This window comes from Epinephelus moara, chromosome 18 (assembly GCF_006386435.1).
Source record: "Epinephelus moara isolate mb chromosome 18, YSFRI_EMoa_1.0, whole genome shotgun sequence".
Classification (NCBI taxonomy): domain Eukaryota; kingdom Metazoa; phylum Chordata; class Actinopteri; order Perciformes; family Serranidae; genus Epinephelus; species Epinephelus moara.
The window spans coordinates 9,647,362-9,664,621 of NC_065523.1; the positions used below are offsets into that span (position 1 = coordinate 9,647,362).

Consider the following 17,260-nt stretch of genomic DNA (forward strand, 5'->3'; position numbering starts at 1 on the left):
CTACTACTACTAATAATAATAATAACATTAATAATAATACAGCTTTATTCATCTAGCAAAGAGGAGGAAAGGAGAAAATATCTATGAAAAAAACAGTAAATGTGAAAATAAATGCAGCCAGTCAACCATCAAAAGTGTTTCGGTAAAATCCAATATGGGAGCAATGACTGACGTACATGTAACATAAGAACATAAGAAAAATAGCCTGCCTAAAGTATAACAAACAAAAATACTCTTTATGCAGATCACCTCAGTCTGTGTACTAGAATTATATTATTGCATCATTGGATTATTGGATGTTATTTATGTATTAACATGTAAACTGTACTTTTATCTTATACATGTTAGTTTTCTTACTCATTTTAAATGCTTTATACAATATACTATTTGATTACCTTAATCTAGGACAATGCATCCTACATTATAATGTGATCATTTGATTTTTATTTTAAATTTAATTCTGATAAGTAATTATGCCTGGTAAATGAAGTAGATTAAAAAGTTAAATATTTTTGTTTTATTTGACAGTGTTCACAATACCGGAATAAAGTGTTTACAGTTTTAAAGAAGGTATGACTGATTAGCAAACATTTTTAAGTAAACTTGAACTCATTTGGTGTTTGAATGATGTAAATTTACACTGCAGTTCTTGTTTTCGCATCACCATGGCAGCAAAGTTTCCACAGAAGCAGCGTGACTTATCTCAGGTGAGTAACAACACAGTGGACGATGAAGGTGTCATTACTGATTTACCTCTTTATTCTGTAACATAATTCAAAAGTGATTTCATTTTGTCTTTCATATGTTGCACCTGAAGACAGTCACTGATGTCTGTGATTTATTTTGATTTCTACTTGTGAGGCTTTGATTATAGACTACATTTAATGTTAGCACTCCCCTCAGTATTCAGTGACTGAATGCAACATAATTGGAGTCTATCGTGGCGTAAAAACATCTATAGGATCTCTGCTTTTGTGGTTAACATTAGGTTGATACTTGTCATAGCTTGTGTTAATAAAATCACTGATGGATAACAGAAAAGAGATTTATTATGTAAGGTATGTGCACATCTCTCTCTCTAAAGTTGAAGCAGGAACTGTGCACAATTTTTCCGTGCTGTCTGGTTTATCTACTGTACTCCAGACAAGCAAAGAAAGCCTAAGAAGCTTTCACTGAGGTGTCGACATGAACAGTCTGCTGGTTGGTGACCAGAGGTTGACCCACCACCACAGCTGTCAGTGTCAAAGTGAAGCAAAGAGATCCAGACCGAGGCATCTGCATCAGAGCACCCTAAACTTAGGTGACATGGCAGCCTGCTACACCACCACTCACAATCAGGTCAGCCCACTGTTGATAAGTGACTGACTGATACATTTTCTGATGGTACTCACTCTGCAATGATCGCTTCATTATTTTGTATCTTCATGTTTGACAGAGTTATTCTGGCAGGCTGGCTGACGGACGTCCTCTTATTTTCCATCTGAGAGATCCAAGCTTCCCCTCACAGCATCGGAGCCAGCTGGATCTCAGTCACAACATCACATCTATGCAGTGTCTGCTGCAGTCACACACTAAACATGAGCACGGGCCCAAGCACATCACTCCTGTATGGTTGCAGCATAATGCAAAACTGCAAACATCACATCAGGAATACAATAACTCCAGGCATACCTTTAATGTGTTGTTATAGTTTTAGACAGATGATTTGGGGTTGCTTAAATGTGCTATTTAGCTTCTTTCTATTATCAAATATTTCATATCATCATTCTCTCACAGATTTTATAATCTGATTACTTATGATTTTGTGGATTTTAAATTTTTTTGTCTGTTGTTTTTTAACACATTGTTATTTGTGCCTGTCTTAGCCAGGAAACTCTTGAAACGATATGTTGAATTTAATATGATTAAATAAATGTTAAATATTGTCTCTGGTGCTCCATGCTGCAGGAATGCACCAGCAAATGCAGGAATAAAGAAGACCGCTAGCTAGTAGACATGGATGTAAACAATATAGGCTTCAAACTTTTAAAAAAAAAAAAAAAAAATTCAGCTTTGCAAGTGTTTAATGAGGAAGGAAATGCATTCATCACATTTGCTAGACCTGGGCACAGACAAGGAGTTTTGGAGAGTAACACTGAATGTAAACATGACTTTTGCTATTTACATGAAAACTCTGCAGGGCACCTTTAATAGTATGTAATAGTAATACCAAGAACATAAAATGAAAAATCAGCCTTTTCAGCCCTGTACCTTTAATTTTTTTGTCTTAATCACAACCAGGTTATTCAGTAGGCAAAACGGTTTTTTAAAGCAACAAAAAAACTGTGATTTTTTGTGCCTTGGTTCACACCCTTCTGTGCTTCTGTTTTGCTCCAGAGGACCAACCTGAAGGTGGAAAACTGGGCTCGGTATCGCAGTGGCCAGGCGGTCAAAGAGATCACCAACCCACAGGATCCATCTGAGTACTGGACCACCTACAAAACATGGCATACACTCCCAGTAACTGATGGCTTGCCACAGTTGACTGGTGGCAGACCAACAAAGTGGCACCAACACAACATACTAACAGGTAGTGTGAACTCTGCATATAGCTCCATACATCAAAACACAAATTTAGTTGCTCTTGATCCTATTTTGTCTCAGCATCAGCTACAGTAGTGTTACCTAAGGCTTAGTCATCGGAATATCAGTCAGCTTTGGGTTCACAAAATGTAGAACCTATGATTTATTATGGTTACATGACACCCAGGGTGATCAGTGAGGTCACAGTTACACCTGAGATCGCTGTCAAGGTTACTCTGAATGGGTTAAATTTCAGCTAAATTATTAACAACACAACAATAGCTATGTATATAAAGTTAAAAAGACCAATTGGAAGTGAACCAAAAGTATGTCTGTATGTAGGCTAACACTATTATTTTCTATATTTGAACATTAAGTCCCTTTTTTGTCATTTTAAATGTATTGTCAGTTTAATGGTGATCCTTTGGTATGATTACTGGGAGAAAATAGGCCAAAGGGAGCTCATTCAAACATGAATTTGACATGTAAAATTGCCATTACAGTAAGTGTATGACTGAAAGGGCCTTCACTGCGGCCACTATAGAACAATGAACTACAATTACCACACTGTTAGTGATTTATCAGTGTTATTATTATCATAATTAAATGTCAAATTGTTAGCAAACAATATGAACCCCTGCATTTAATCCATTCCATCAAACAGCCCTACAATAGACACTACTTTGTCAATGTTTTGTCATCTTTCATAAAGTTAGAAGTATTTGTATTGTAGTGCTCGCCAGTGACCTGAGTGTACTTAAAGTTACTGCCCTCCAGTGGTCATGTTGAGAAACTGCATAAATGACCAGATGAGAGTGTGTTTTTGCTAAACAGTTAAACTGTCTATGGTCATTTGAATCATAAATAGTTAATCTATGGATTTTACGTAAAATGTCTCATTTAAATAACATATATACTATCAGAGGATCACATATCACCTACCTTAATCTTCTATTCACAGTGACATGTTACTGTGTTATACCATAAGGCAGTGGATAGTAGGCTTGGGTGGTATTAAGGTATTACAGTATACCAGGGTATTTAGAAATCCCAAAGGTATGATTTTCAATATTGTCAGAAATACAGATGCTCCTCTGTCTGTTCAGCTGATGCAGAGATGCTGTACTGAGATGATGCAGTGCACAGCATGCGCCACCAGAGGTCAGTCTCTACTGCTGGAAAAGGCAGCAGAGCTAAGAAAGATGGCAATTGCAAGTGGTGGGGACAAGGTTACAGGACTAGTACAAAAGAAAAATGCCTCTGCCTCTGTTTGAGAGTATTGCCACCTATAACTGTATCTTGAGATGACTTTTATTAACTACAAAGGCAGTTTATTAGCCACATGATTTCATTCAACACATCTTACCTGTTCAGCCCACTGATGTGTGTTTGTATCTGCTGCTGCAACAAGAGTCATCGGCTCCTCCAGCAAGAAGGGCGCTTATTTTCTATCTATTCATTATTCTATGGGTCATAAGTACATTTGCATGCAAAGGTTTGGACCAAGATTGTCAAAATTTAATTTACTGTGAATAGTTAAGTAACTAAAACGTGATTTCCAAAAGCTAGTAAGTTAAAGATGACACATTTCTTCAATATTTTAAGTTGTTTGGACCTAAGGCCTCTGTTTGATCATTAGAAGTTACATTTTGAAATCAATCACAACTGAACAAACCTATCTACAGGTGAACAGAGGCAGACCGTGGGTCAAGGAAAGCCCATCAGACGTACCAGAGACAACCTGCTGTGGGCAGCGAGGTGCTGGGAGACAGACTGCTCTGCACTCAGACTTTACTGACACACTTTACTGCAATTACAGTACGCTATACACTGCAATGACTGACAGGAAATGGCTGCACAACAACCCTCTATTAAAAAAATGATCCTGCTACTTCCATGGCTCCTGACTGGTTTTATGTGTCAGTAAAAGGATGAAGGTAAAAGTGGGAAAATACCTTTTCATATTCAACTGCAACATGGTTCATTGGTAAAAGTCACTGAATGTCTTGACTTACAAAGATAAGCTGATTTTAGCTTTGTCACACAACTCAAAGAGTATCCATATACATCCAATAATCTAAAATACATTTCCATTGCACTGCGTGCGTCAGACTTGCAGCAGACTACAGTGTGTACTCAGTCTGGCATGTCACCAGACATCTTTTTCAAATTGTTGTAAAATCTGAGAACAGCCCTGGAGGGAAACAACACTGACACTCAGTCATGAAAGATATGCAGAAAATATAAAGACTTTTTTCAGAAGTGTTTGATGAATGGAAAGAAAAGCCATCAGAGAACGCACATGACTGGACCAAGTATGTGTACAAGCAGAAAAAGTAGGCAATCCCATGCTGTCTCTGGGACATCTTATCTATGTTTGTAGATCAATAAATCAAAAAGTAAGATGTTCCTAACCAGTGGTCATAGGGACACTTTGTGAATTATACAATTTTAAACTGAGAATCAAAGATCCTCATATTTGGCCAAAACTGGCTCAGACTTCTCACACATTTTTTGACAGTTTGGTTTTTCCTCCTTTGGACAAGCAAATCAACTGCATTTACATCACGTAACATAAGGACTGAATATTCCTTGCACAAACAGGCATTAAAATAAAGTCTCTCTCCTGTTTACAGCTTGCTCAAAAGGACATTTGATCCAGAGTCATGAAATTTGTACATTTCCTTCATTCTCTGCCACATGTTTATAGTTTTGGGGAGAAGTAAACTACATGTCACTAAACTGGTAGCTTGGTGTAACTACAATTTGCAGTAGCTTGCTGTAATTAAATTTATTTTCATCATTCATGGTTTTTCTTTTGCCATTTTTACTACTGAACTACTATTTGGAGCCACAAAAGTAATGGAATGATTTTTCTTAAATTTTCCCACTGATTCTGAACTGTAATTGAATCCTATTTGACCAGCCCTGTCCCATTTTCCTTTTATCCTGACCACTGTGAGGGCATGTCCAGGAAATTAATTTATCACGCAGAGTTTATCAGGCATCAATTAGTGGAAAGTATCAATTATTGCTCTGTATTAACAAAAGTTACCTGGCTAACTGAGTAATCCTGCTGAGTGCTCCCACCCAGACCCTTTTTTTTTTAAAGGCAGGTTTTCTGACTGATAGACATTTTATTCAAAACCAAAGCTGACATTCCTTGCATATTCCCATGAACAGTTGTATTTTTTTTTTGTATTATGTATGAACTGTGAACAAATGGGCACTTTTGCAATAAACTCAGTTGGGAGGCTTTTTCTTACTGGCATGTGACTTTTTTGTATATTTAAATTTCATATTTCATGTACATTTTAATTTTCATTTGTTTTACAAAGTAGTTTGAACTACTTTTTTTCAGTTAACCAAACTATATTTCTCCCTACATTTCTCCTAGCTTTGCTGTAGTTCAACCTCTTCCAGTGGGAAATAATTGGTGGCTTACAAAGCTATGCTTTCAAAGTAACTTCACCAGCACTGCCTGTGCAGTTCCTTCAGTTTAAGGTTTATTAGCCAGGTCAATATTCTACATGTTTTAAATCTCTTAATTTTTTTTAACCACACAAAAGACAGTGAAAGCTAGTTATAAACACGACACTTACATATCTTATAAACATTGATAGGACTTGAGTTTGCAGACAATTGTCTATTACATATCCAGCAGACAGAGAAACATGATCATCTCACTGGAGTTGTCATTTGTGTCCACCTGATGAATCCAAATCCATTATTCTCTCTCCTTTTAGTTCTGGTTTAGTCTCCACAAAATCTTTCGGGAAATATCTGCCTCTTTAGCTGCTAAATGCTCTACTATGCACCTTGCAACACTGCACAACAGAGACCGTGTAGGTAGTGTACAGCAGAGTTTCAGAGCCATTTTGCCAAGTTCCTACTGTGACCAAAAACTGCATTTGCCAGGCCAAATTTTCCATACCAAAACATTCAATCTAATGGGCAGATTGCCATGAAATTCACAAAGCACAGTCCTGCTCTCCATAGGATGAGCAGATTACATGTTAAATATTACCTCAGACTGTCCTATAACAAATAAATCCTGTAACGATATTAAAAGCTGTTAAAACACAGCTGCCAATACAACAGGCATACATCCAAACCAAGAAACAACTTACAGAAGGCCAGTGAAAATTCATTTAAATCAAACTTTATTCATTCTTAAAGAATTCCAATAAAGACAAAAAATGAAATGACAGTAATCAAACCAGAAATGATGAGATCGAGGAGGAAAGAACATATAAATAACAAGAGAAAACAGAACAGACAGAGACGGAGGCCTATTTACACAGAGACATCCCACACCAGTAACACACTGTGGGGTTTTATAGAAGAGCTAATAGACCACAGAGTCCAGCTAGCAGCAGTACAGCAGTAGGCTTGTATCTAGAAACAGTTGCGCCCCTGACGAGCTCTGCTTTAAATCCAGTTTTGTTTCAGCGTTATTTTTAAATACAACCAAAGCGGAATAAGCAAAAAAAGTAAAATTTACATGACCTTTCCTAATGTGACAAAAACTGTCCTGAAAAGAAAATACTGTGGAATCTGTGAGAGGTTAAAATGATGCAGTAATGCTACAAAAACTGCTCAGTAGTCACTTTGTCTATGTAGAGGGAATGGCTTAAAAGCATTACTGACATCTTAAAATGAAGCACACTTAACCTAAGAAACAGAAGGAAGATTTCAACTATGTGTACATTGCAGGTGTATGTGTGTGGTTGAGCATTTCAGTGCTTTGTGTGAACATGTGACAATATCAGAACCTTCATATCGTGGCTGCATGCATGGCAGATAAATTCAAAAGAAAAAAAAAAAAATCAAATGGGTGACAAAGTTCAAATGTCAAAATGTGGAGAGAGAAATGAAACTTATCAAATGTGTGGAAAAAAAAAAAAATGTGTCTTGCTCTGGGGCAGAGACCGAGGAAGCAGAAGGCTCTTTTTTTTAACTTTTGTGCTCCCCTCTGTCTTTTCTTCAAACAACTTCCTTCCACCTTCCATTTTGCATCATGGTTCATCTTCAGAGATTCACCTCCACACATCATCTACTCATTCTTCTTCTCCTTCTGTTTGAGCAGTTTGTTGATCTCCCTCTTGGCCATGGAAGCGTACTTGGTGATGACGCCGTGCTGGTTCAGTCCAGGCAGCAGAAGCAGGAAGCTCACTAGAGAAAAAACAAAAAAAACATGCAGGTGTCAGAAGCCTAGCTGAGCTGGTTTGAGACAGGGTTAACATAACATCTTTAACACATTTTGCAGACAATCCAAGCATAAGTTTTTATTCAAGTAGTATAGGGTCATCCTGGACATTTTTTTTGGGTTGATTTTTTTATGTCAAGTTTTAAGCTACAATTAAAAAATAGAAAGTAACATAGTAAAATATACAGTATCTCAGAGAAGGTAGTATGTGATGACAGGGGTCATAGGTATATCATGCACTATACCAATGTAGTTCAAAACTCTAAAAGCCCTTTACAAACATGCACTGCACTGTCTGAGAATGCTGATGTCTGAATCAGGTGATTTGGACATTAAATGGACTTTACCCTGCCAGCTCCCTACTACAAAGTTTGCGTAATGTCCTATTGAGACCATGTGTGAACAGAGCAGATAATTGCCTGGAGAATTCACTGTGAACAAGTGGGCGTGCTGATGACATTTCTACCGTGAGGCTTCCACCACACCAGACGAAAACACTTGAGGCTACAGATGAAGGGTCATTTACACAAAGACATTAATGAAATGTCTGACTGAAGAGATGAGATTCAGGAACTTCTATCAGTAAAGACCAAAGCCAAAATCATCAGACAAATTAAGAGAACGGCAAGAAACTCTTGTTTATGACCGAATTACCAACTGGCTACAGAACTGCAGTGTAGTCCGTGACATGTCCCGCCTCCTGTACACTCCGGACGTGATTCTCCAGACATTGTACAGAGTTTGAGAAAACGGCTTAATAATGTTCAAGTATTGTATATAAAGTTGCTAAATAGAGTTATCTGTCAGCCTAGTCTTTTCCCCCCAAACCATAGTTCTTCACCCACTGAAGTGTTGATTATGTCATAGACAGTGTTTACCTTTTCATATTGTTAAAACTTTTGCCCCAAAATAATTACACTAACAGTTAAAGATCTGTTGGGATTGAAGAAGTTTATGTAATGCCTTAGATACCTTCAAAATAATTATTCGATAGTCTGGTTTTAATAATGTAAGTTAAGTCTCAAACATAAATACCTTCTGCAAAAAGCTCAGCACTCTTTAAAATGGCACTAAAATGTTAACCAAAATGCTTCCAATATGCATTACAAACTGGAATAGTTATTTTTAGTAGCTCTAGAGATAACAGGACCTGTGGGATCCCTGATTTGCTGCCTTCAAGAGAAACTTGAGTTCTTTTTGACAGGAAGAAGCTCAGCACATGAAACATCTGATTTCAAAACACTGCAGCTAGGCAACTGAAATAAACAGATGCCACACCATTAACATAACACTCTGATTTCTTATCAAAAGGATGTTTTCTACATTCCAGCAGCACTGAGGAACAAAATAGTAGACAAGTCGATAGCTCTTCAACCAGTTAACGAACAAAAGTTTTGGACTGTGTGATTAAGGGCCTGTTTCCTCATGGCATTTTTTTTCCCCAGCAAGCGCTTAATCCCATTGCTTCATAAAAGAAGAGCTGGCAGCAATTTCTAATGACATGCTGCCCGTGGGTTTTGCCTATCAAAGGAAGCAGCAGTGCCATCACCGGCACCTTTCTGAAAACTTCAGAGATTTTCAACTTAAAGCACTCAGAGCAGCCACACAAAAAAGGTGGAGCGCTCTGGGGGAAAAAACAAACAAACTAGGCACAAGGCTTTTTCCTCTAGGCAGGCACATGCAGCCACATACGCTTGCTCCTCATTGAGAACAATTGAAAAAAGATGCTGAGAAAAAAAAAAGCTATGTAGACAAAGGCCCTACATCCTAGAAACATGAAAGCAGCTTATGAACTGAATGAAACTCAGGAGTAGAGTTGGGTCAATTTCCTGTTTTGCTGGTCTGGTCCTGTGTACGGGCTTAAACTGGTTTAAAATTTGTGCTGGCTGAACCGGTGTTTGTCATTATAACATGTGGCAAATTAAAAAGTAATTTACATCAGCAACCTATGCTGATGGCATTGCACTGCTAAATCCAACTACTATTGCACTAGTCATTATAAAACGCAATATAACAAGGTGATGAACATATTATGTATGTTTTTTTTAAAGATATTTTTTTGGGCATTTTGCCTTTAATTGATAGGACAATTAAGTGTGAAAAGGGGAGAGAGAGAGAGAGGGGATGACATGCAGCAAAGGGTCACAGGCTGGACTTGAACCCGGGCCATTGCAGCAACAGCCTTGTACATGGGGCACCTGCTCTATCCACTAGGCCACCGACACCCCATATTATGTATGTTTATAAAAAGGGACTGACAGGGATGGCCAGCAGCTCAGTAGGTAGGGTGGGCGCCCCATGTACAAAGGCGATGTCCTTGCCACAGCGGCTGCGCGTTTGATTCCAAACCTTGGCCCTTTGCTGCATGTCATCCCCTCTCTCTTTCTCCCCCTTCCATGCTTTAAACTGTCCCATCCTTAACCCAAACGACAAAAAAGCCCCCATAAAATAATCTTTAAAATAAGGCACTAACGGAGACAAAAGTGTCTCATAGGCTGTGAGACGGAACCGGCAACATGAAGGAGATGAAGGATACGTCTCCAGTCTAATTAAGCGCATAGCTGATATTTACGTGGTTTGTTCACATGATGTAAGCTCAAATGTTACACAATGCAACATTACAACAGACACTAATTTGCGGTTAGGACACTGTGTCATTATGTTCCACTCAGGAGCATCTGCCGAGTCAAGTGTGTAAAATTCGGTGCTCAGTCCAGCTCTTAATATCAAACCGGTTTGAACATTTTTACAATGGCCCAACCCAACTCAAGTGCAACTTGATCCGAGATTAGATAAAGAATTCTTTGTGTTTCAGAGTCATGCACCCCCTGAAGTCATTTCTGGTCCATGGCTTAACCTAAGATGAATGCCTGACATGTCTCAGCTCTTGGAAGTAATGACTGGCTCCCACACTGCCGGCAGACCTGCTGATTCACCAACTGTCACTTTCCCTGAGGCACCGCTGTGCAGCTGAACGCTAACAGGAGCGTTGGTCCTGAGAGATGACTTCGTTTTTGCAGTAAAAACGTGCCATTGTAATCAATAAGAAAATGACGTCACTAATTTGATACTACCGTTACTGTAAATGTCTTCATTACTGCTGCTTCTGAGTCATAGCGCCAGGAAGCCTGGTAATCATAAGCTTCTCCTCTCAAATCAGTGGATTTGATTTCTCATTAACTTCCAACACAGAGTGTGTAGCTCTGTAAGATGTGGACTTTAAATATAAAACCATGCATTTTTTAATTTACATTTGTGAAAGAAATGTTATCCCTGATCCCTGTTTACTTCTCAAATGTTCACTAGTTATGTTGGAATTTATTTAGATTCAAAGCCATGCCTCAAAGCTCTACCTAAACCAATGCTACACTGCATGAACACCTTTAATGCATCCGCTTTAAAATCATGCATGTGAAATGAGCTCATTGTCATTTCACCCCAAATATCTATAATAATGCTAATCCAGAAAACAGGAGAATCAAAAAAAAAGGAGTTGTTTGAACAATGCAATGACTGCATGTACTCACCAATCAGATAGGTGAGGAACAGGTTGTGCACCTGCTGTCCAATCCAGGCCACTGCCAGCAAGCTGCTAATCACTGAGGCAAAGTACTGTAGAGAGCAGGGAGGTCACATTACAGTCAACCAACAACGGTGCAGCTACTCAAACACACAAACTGCATCCTGACTGCACACGAAGCATCATTTGATGAGTTTAAAGAATGATTCCTCAGATGTACTGCAACATAAAATCCATTTATTTCAGCAGAACATGCACTGTCATTTTGAAGAAAGCTACAAAGCTCACTGAATTAAAGAATGTGCTTTAACGGTGTATCTAATGGTGTTAACGCATGCTTTGAAAAAACACGGTTATCACAGCCTGTAACCCAGTTTCAGGTCTGCTAAGTGGAGCAGCAAAGCCAAGTCAGCTGAGGATATTTTTATCTGGAGTACAGAGAAAGATCACCATTGTGACAAATAGATCGGAAGACTCCATTTGCTGCAGTCAGTGCAGAACTGCAGACAGCTCTCAGGCTGATGTCTACAGTATGTAGTGGCCAACTTTTAGTGACATATTCAGTTTCTTTGTGGGTAGGAGAGAGTCTGGTTAAAATTTTACAATGTAATTTACCATTTTGGGCTTCTCCTCTTTGAGGGCGCAGAGACGCTTCCACCAGCCCACCATCCGACGCTGGGTCTTCACCAGGTTGCCGCAGATCTCATGGAAACGCTGCTGCTGCTCGGTGGTCCTGTGAACAAGGACAGGTTCAGGACAAAGATGTGATTAAGAGCACAAAACTAACTGCATCCTAGCAGAAGAGCTTTCCGTTTAGTTAAAGCAGAGGCCAAAAGAATGTTGTGATAGACAATCAGACACCAACAACAGCTATTAATGTGGTCATCAAGAGGAAGTCAACAAGCTCAGTATGTTATCAGTAAGTAGTAAGCTATCAATAAGCTATCCTTACTTGTAAATAGCTCTTTAATAGAGACTCTTTATGTTCCCACCTTCATGAAGACTGTAGAGTGGGTTGTTGCCTGAACTTTGACATGATCAAATAAAAACAATCCTAGGATTATTCAGATTATTCACCATGTGTAATCACCCTTAGATAACCAAAAATTAAATCTGCAACTATTTTGCTAGTCAATTTCTCTATTACATATTTTTTAAGCAAAACCACTTGTTCAGACTCCTCAAATGTGAGTATTTGTAGTCTTATATCAAACTGCTTATTTTGGGGTTTTAGCCAGCAGACTGGACAAAACGTCTTATCTGGAGACGCCCATTTGGGCTCTAGATAACTGGTGGGCATTTTCCCAACATTTCACTAGATACAAAGACCTGACTGATCCACTAGTCAGATGGGCAGAAAACATGTAACAGGACTGTAAGACTGCAGGGATTAAACAAGGACAAGGGCGAGAGAAGGGCCTGACTGGACGAGGGAAGGAGGGCAGCTGGGCAAAGTGGCCTTTATTTTCTGCTTAGCAATCGTCCCCTATTTCCGTCCTTGTTGTCAGGAAGCCAAACAGGGACCGTGACCAGACTTTGATAGCTTCGTTTAACCAGCCCTCATAGACAGACTCCTGCTATCTGGCTGACTCTGCTGCCTTGTGAAGCTGCAGGCTCAGCAGCAGCCTGAGCTACACAGCATGTTCTCAAAGAATCTTGATCAAACACTGCAGATCAATATCTAGAAACACAAAGCTGCCTTTTAAACCCCAGCACATGAGTTAGTACTACCGATCCCGAGTTAATGTCGGTCATAACTACACCCCGACAAAAAGGTTATTGCTTTCAACCTACTCAGAAACCACTGAATGCAAAGCATAGCATGTTAAACACCCTGAAAACTCTTCACATAACCATTTCTCTAAGTACTAATATGACCCGACATGTCTGCTGCCTCTGCCTGTGGAATGTGCAGCAGTGCAAAAGGGTGCAGGTCATGCTCTGCTGATGCAGGGTTATATATTGAGAGACTGAAAGCCTCTGGTGGAGGACACATGTCCAACACGCTGTGCCAAATGAAGGCCGTTACTCTATCCTGCCCTGGGTGTCCTGTTCTCACCATCAAATACACACAGCTGAGTGAAGGGGCTGTTCGGCAAGCACTGTGTAGTGTCAGAGCTCCATGAAATGGTTGAACACCCTGCAGGACAGGTCTTGGGTGACAACATTCGGGCGGTCAGATATGGCAAAAGGATGTTTGCCACAAAGACAGAACTCCCCGTTTCCTCCAAAGTGATACTGGAATGGTTCTTTGGCTCAGATTAGACCAAGAATATCTCGAACTGATGATTTGGTTCTAACTTAATTCTGCTTTTCATTGGCTTTGGCCCAAGCAACGAACAAGACAGCACACAAAGCCCTGAGTTTTAGCCTGGGCTTAATTTACAGCATTTGCTGTCTAATGTAAAACTACATAATTGTCCTCTAAATACTCCCTTTATAGTTTGCTCTTGTTGATTTTCACACCATTTTCCAATTCATGCAGTGAATGTGTGGATACAGACCCATACTAACCCATATTAAATACAAGGTAAGCCAGGTAAATTCACTGAGTCCTCAGGAATACACATCAATAAATTTCAATGTTAATCCATTATTTCACAGGCTAGTCGGTAGTTTTTTGTTCTACAAACCACCAAGATTTGATTAGATTTAGCGACTGGAATACAGACAAATAAGTTTTTGTGACAATGTGCCTTTGCACTAACATGATTTATGGCCTTTTACGTCAGATTTATTCAACAGTGGACACCTTAGAGAACATTGAAAATTGGAAGCAAATAATGACATTTGTACATTTGTCCAATCAGGTGTAGGTGTGAAGGTTCATGTTGAGTGCAGTACAGAAAATGCCTTTACTGGCACAAAGCCCTTACACAAAACATGGGGAAAATGACTTTCAAAGCCAAACGTATTTTTATAGATTCAAAATAAATATGATTTTATGGTCTAAGGAAAATCCATTTAATGTTTTCCCCCATCAATGTAACTGTCATCTCCATGCTCTCACCACTTATTGGAGCCGAAGACTCTGGGTGCGAGGGTAGGCACCAGGTAGTCTGCTAGGCAGAGCAGCATGACAGCGCAGGAGAGCCCAGTCAGCACTGATGGGTCCAGGTAGTAAATTAGGCTGCAGAAGGAGAAAGACAGAGCAGTTAGTCATGATTAAGAACTAGTTTCATTCCAAGTACTCACAATGCAACTGCACTGAACAAAAATATAGGCAGCACTTTTGTTTTGAGTTTTTCAAAGTGGCCTTTGATTGTGACCAGCCAAAGGCAAACCTGGGTACTAATCATGCCGTTTAATTAGCATCTTGATATGCCACACCTATCAGGTGGAGGAATTATCTTGAAGAAGGAGAGGGGCTCACTGACACAGATTTTAACAAATTTGCAACCAAAATGAGAGAGAAATTAGTCTTTAATGTGTGTGTAAGCAAAGTCTTAGATCTTAATTTAAACTTGGGGGAAAAAGAGCAAAAACAGCATTGTTGCATTTATATTTTGTTCTCTGCAAGAGCATTTTGTATCATCCATGCAGAAATAAAGTCTGTTATTCACATTCCCATCTCCTTGTTTTATAATGGTTTCAGAGTAACTTCTTGTTGTGATTAAGACATTCCTGCACGTTTGCTGGAGCTGTTATGTGAAAAAATACCTGTGTAGAGACTGCAAAAGGCCCTGTAAAAAGACTAACTGGGAACAAAAAATTGAAAGGGAGGGTGTGTTCATACTGTAACATAAAAAAGGAATGCACAGCGTTAACAAAAATGCACTCAGTAACCTAACAGGAAACAGTCCCTTAGTGTTCTGGCCTGGATTCTTCCCCTGCAACATTATTCAAAAATTCCTCTGACAAACAAAAGAATGTTCCAATTTAAGCTCATTTAACAAAATCTAATCTGGTATAATCTACATTGTTTCCTTCTTCAGGCATTGCCTTTCACAAATGTGGTAAAGCTTAACATAAACTTTTGAACCAATGTGTTTGGGACACTCATCCACCTGTGAATTAGATTCTGAACCAGAGCAACTCAGATAGCGTAGATACTTCTCATTACAGATATGTCCTTCTGCCAAGCTCGAGGAAATGTGTGCAATGCCAACTACATGCCCAGCTGTGTGTGACCCTGTGAGACAGCACGCGGCAAAATGGACTCACAGGAAGAGCACTGTGGTAGCACCCAACAGGGCTCCAGGGAACCAAGGTTTCTCCCAGCGCAGGACACGATCCCCAGCCAGGATCACTTCACCCCAGCCCTGCAGCTGCTCCTCCAGCTGGGCCGTTTCCTGAGCCTGAACACAAAATTATACACATTTAAAAAAAAAACCTAACAACCACTACTAATCCGACTACTCTCAACGCATGATAACCACATGTCCATACTATGTGCATGTTTTCAGAGTGAATGGGGATATAGCTGCTGAAGTCGAGGAAATTTGTTTTTTCTGGGCCATGCCACTTGAGCCTGAGGGTAAAATCAATCTTCCTCAATATTCACTCTATTTAAGCTGAATCATATCTGTAATTCGAAGCAGGATTTAAAGCCCCTACATCGAATTGGATTTAACTATGATAATTGTTTTATTCTGCTATATTTCTACCTATGTGGGGTTATTTTAGTTGTAGTTGTTATTAACAAATTTATTCTGAGTGTAAGAACAACAATTTATCTAAGTCCCAAGTCGAGGGCGTGGATGCCTTTGGCGATAAGCTCGGCAATGATAACTGCGTTTCCTACTGTATATATGACTGTGCACTACATCACCGCGGAAGGAAAGAGGAAATAAGCAGAGCTAAACACACATTTATCAAGATACGTCGAGTAGAAATGTCGCAACTCGATTTAAGGCTATAAATTAGCCTTAACCTTAACGCTCGCGTGCAATGCTAGAAAGGGAAGCGTCCCTGCTGAAGCTAACGTCAACTGGGTAACGTTAAGGCGTATTAAACCATCAGCTAGCTAGCTGGCTAGCTTGTCGGCTAGCTGACATTAGCTGCGGCGGCACTTTAACGGATAGTCGGATAAGCCACAAAAGCTAACTCGCTGGTTAGGTTGCTTGCTACTTGGCGGTGCAAAGTTCACGATAATCAAACACATCTACAAAACAGGGCCATCATCGGCTGCGTGACCGCCACCAGATTAGCAGGCAATGCTAGCCAACGTTAATATTACAAACACACCCACGGCAGACAGAACCCTTTCATACTAGTAAAGATAATACTCACTAGCATATTTGCGCTTTTGTTGTCGCCTTCAGCCATCGTTACTGAATCTCCGTCGGTGAGCTTGCGTTATATTTTAAATAGGGAAACGACCCTGCAGAGCAGCAGCAGCACACACACACACCACAATTGCTGGCTTCGGCGTCACTGACGGTCGAACGCTGGTAGGATGTATTTATGTCAAAATTTGCGTCAAAATCACCCGATAGCATTGTGGGAAATGTAGTTTTGTTGAAGTTGCGTGACTCAGTGAGCTTTATTGGCAAGTAGGTTTTCACTATTGTTTTCACAATGGACCCAAAAAAAAAACCAGCTATAAAAATATGTAGCTACATTATATCTTAACCCTTAACCCTTAACCTGAGCAAATTCACTTGTTTTTCTTTTAAAAACATGGGGAAAAGGCAAAAACAAGAAAATTAGTTTTAAAAAAAGAAAAGTAAAAGAAAGTTATAAACAAACAAACCAAAAAATCACCTGGGAAGAGTGCGTAAAAATTATAATAATTCTATAATATGAATATAAATATATAAAATAAAAGAATTAACTAAACTCCATAACATAAGACATAAAAACTTGGATGAGCACCAATTTCCTGATGTTAAATTCAGACAAAACTGAAGTTATTGTTCTTGGCCCCAAACAACTCAGAGACTCTTTATCTGATGACATAGTTTCTCTAGATGGCATTGCTCTGGCCTCTAGCACTACCGTAAGAAACCTCGGAGTAATATTTGATC

General features: G+C 39.4%; 2 protein-coding genes across 3 annotated transcripts; one reads left to right on the top strand and one right to left on the bottom strand.

Annotated features, from left to right (window-relative positions):
- The first annotated feature begins 684 nt into the window (after positions 1 to 684).
- On the top strand, positions 685 to 4,429 carry LOC126406058 (uncharacterized). Of its 2 annotated transcripts, XM_050070187.1 has the most exons (5): positions 685 to 707; positions 1,144 to 1,338; positions 1,436 to 1,606; positions 2,377 to 2,569; positions 4,248 to 4,429. In XM_050070187.1, the coding sequence occupies exons 2-5, from the start codon at positions 1,186 to 1,188 to the stop codon at positions 4,358 to 4,360; spliced, it is 630 nt and encodes a 209-aa protein (XP_049926144.1). In that variant the 5' UTR covers positions 685 to 707; positions 1,144 to 1,185; the 3' UTR covers positions 4,361 to 4,429. The 2 variants fall into 2 exon arrangements, with proteins under 2 accessions (XP_049926144.1, XP_049926143.1); XM_050070186.1 differs by lacking the exon at positions 685 to 707 and having other exon boundaries at positions 810 to 1,338.
- A 2,279-nt stretch (positions 4,430 to 6,708) lies between these two features.
- On the bottom strand, positions 6,709 to 16,678 carry arl6ip1 (ADP-ribosylation factor-like 6 interacting protein 1). Its single transcript, XM_050070191.1, has 6 exons — positions 16,524 to 16,678; positions 15,456 to 15,589; positions 14,302 to 14,421; positions 11,907 to 12,024; positions 11,299 to 11,383; positions 6,709 to 7,737 (listed from the first exon to the last, which is right to left on the bottom strand). The coding sequence occupies exons 1-6, from the start codon at positions 16,557 to 16,559 to the stop codon at positions 7,619 to 7,621; spliced, it is 612 nt and encodes a 203-aa protein (XP_049926148.1). The 5' UTR covers positions 16,560 to 16,678; the 3' UTR covers positions 6,709 to 7,618.
- Positions 16,679 to 17,260: the final 582 nt, after the last annotated feature.

Coding starts and splice junctions, on each gene's coding strand:
- LOC126406058 (XM_050070187.1), top strand. CDS start 1,186: ATGAACAGTCTGCTGGTTGGTGACCAGAGGTTGACCCACCACCACAGC. Junction 1,339..1,435: donor ACACCACCACTCACAATCAG/GTCAGCCCACTG, acceptor CATGTTTGACAG/AGTTATTCTGGCAGGCTGGC. Junction 1,607..2,376: donor GGCCCAAGCACATCACTCCT/GTATGGTTGCAG, acceptor GTTTTGCTCCAG/AGGACCAACCTGAAGGTGGA.
- arl6ip1 (XM_050070191.1), bottom strand. CDS start 16,559: ATGGCTGAAGGCGACAACAAAAGCGCAAATATGCTA. Junction 14,422..15,455: donor GCTACCACAGTGCTCTTCCT/GTGAGTCCATTT, acceptor CTCCTTCTGCAG/CCTAATTTACTACCTGGACC. Junction 11,384..11,906: donor AAGAGGAGAAGCCCAAAATG/GTAAATTACATT, acceptor TGCTCTCTACAG/TACTTTGCCTCAGTGATTAG.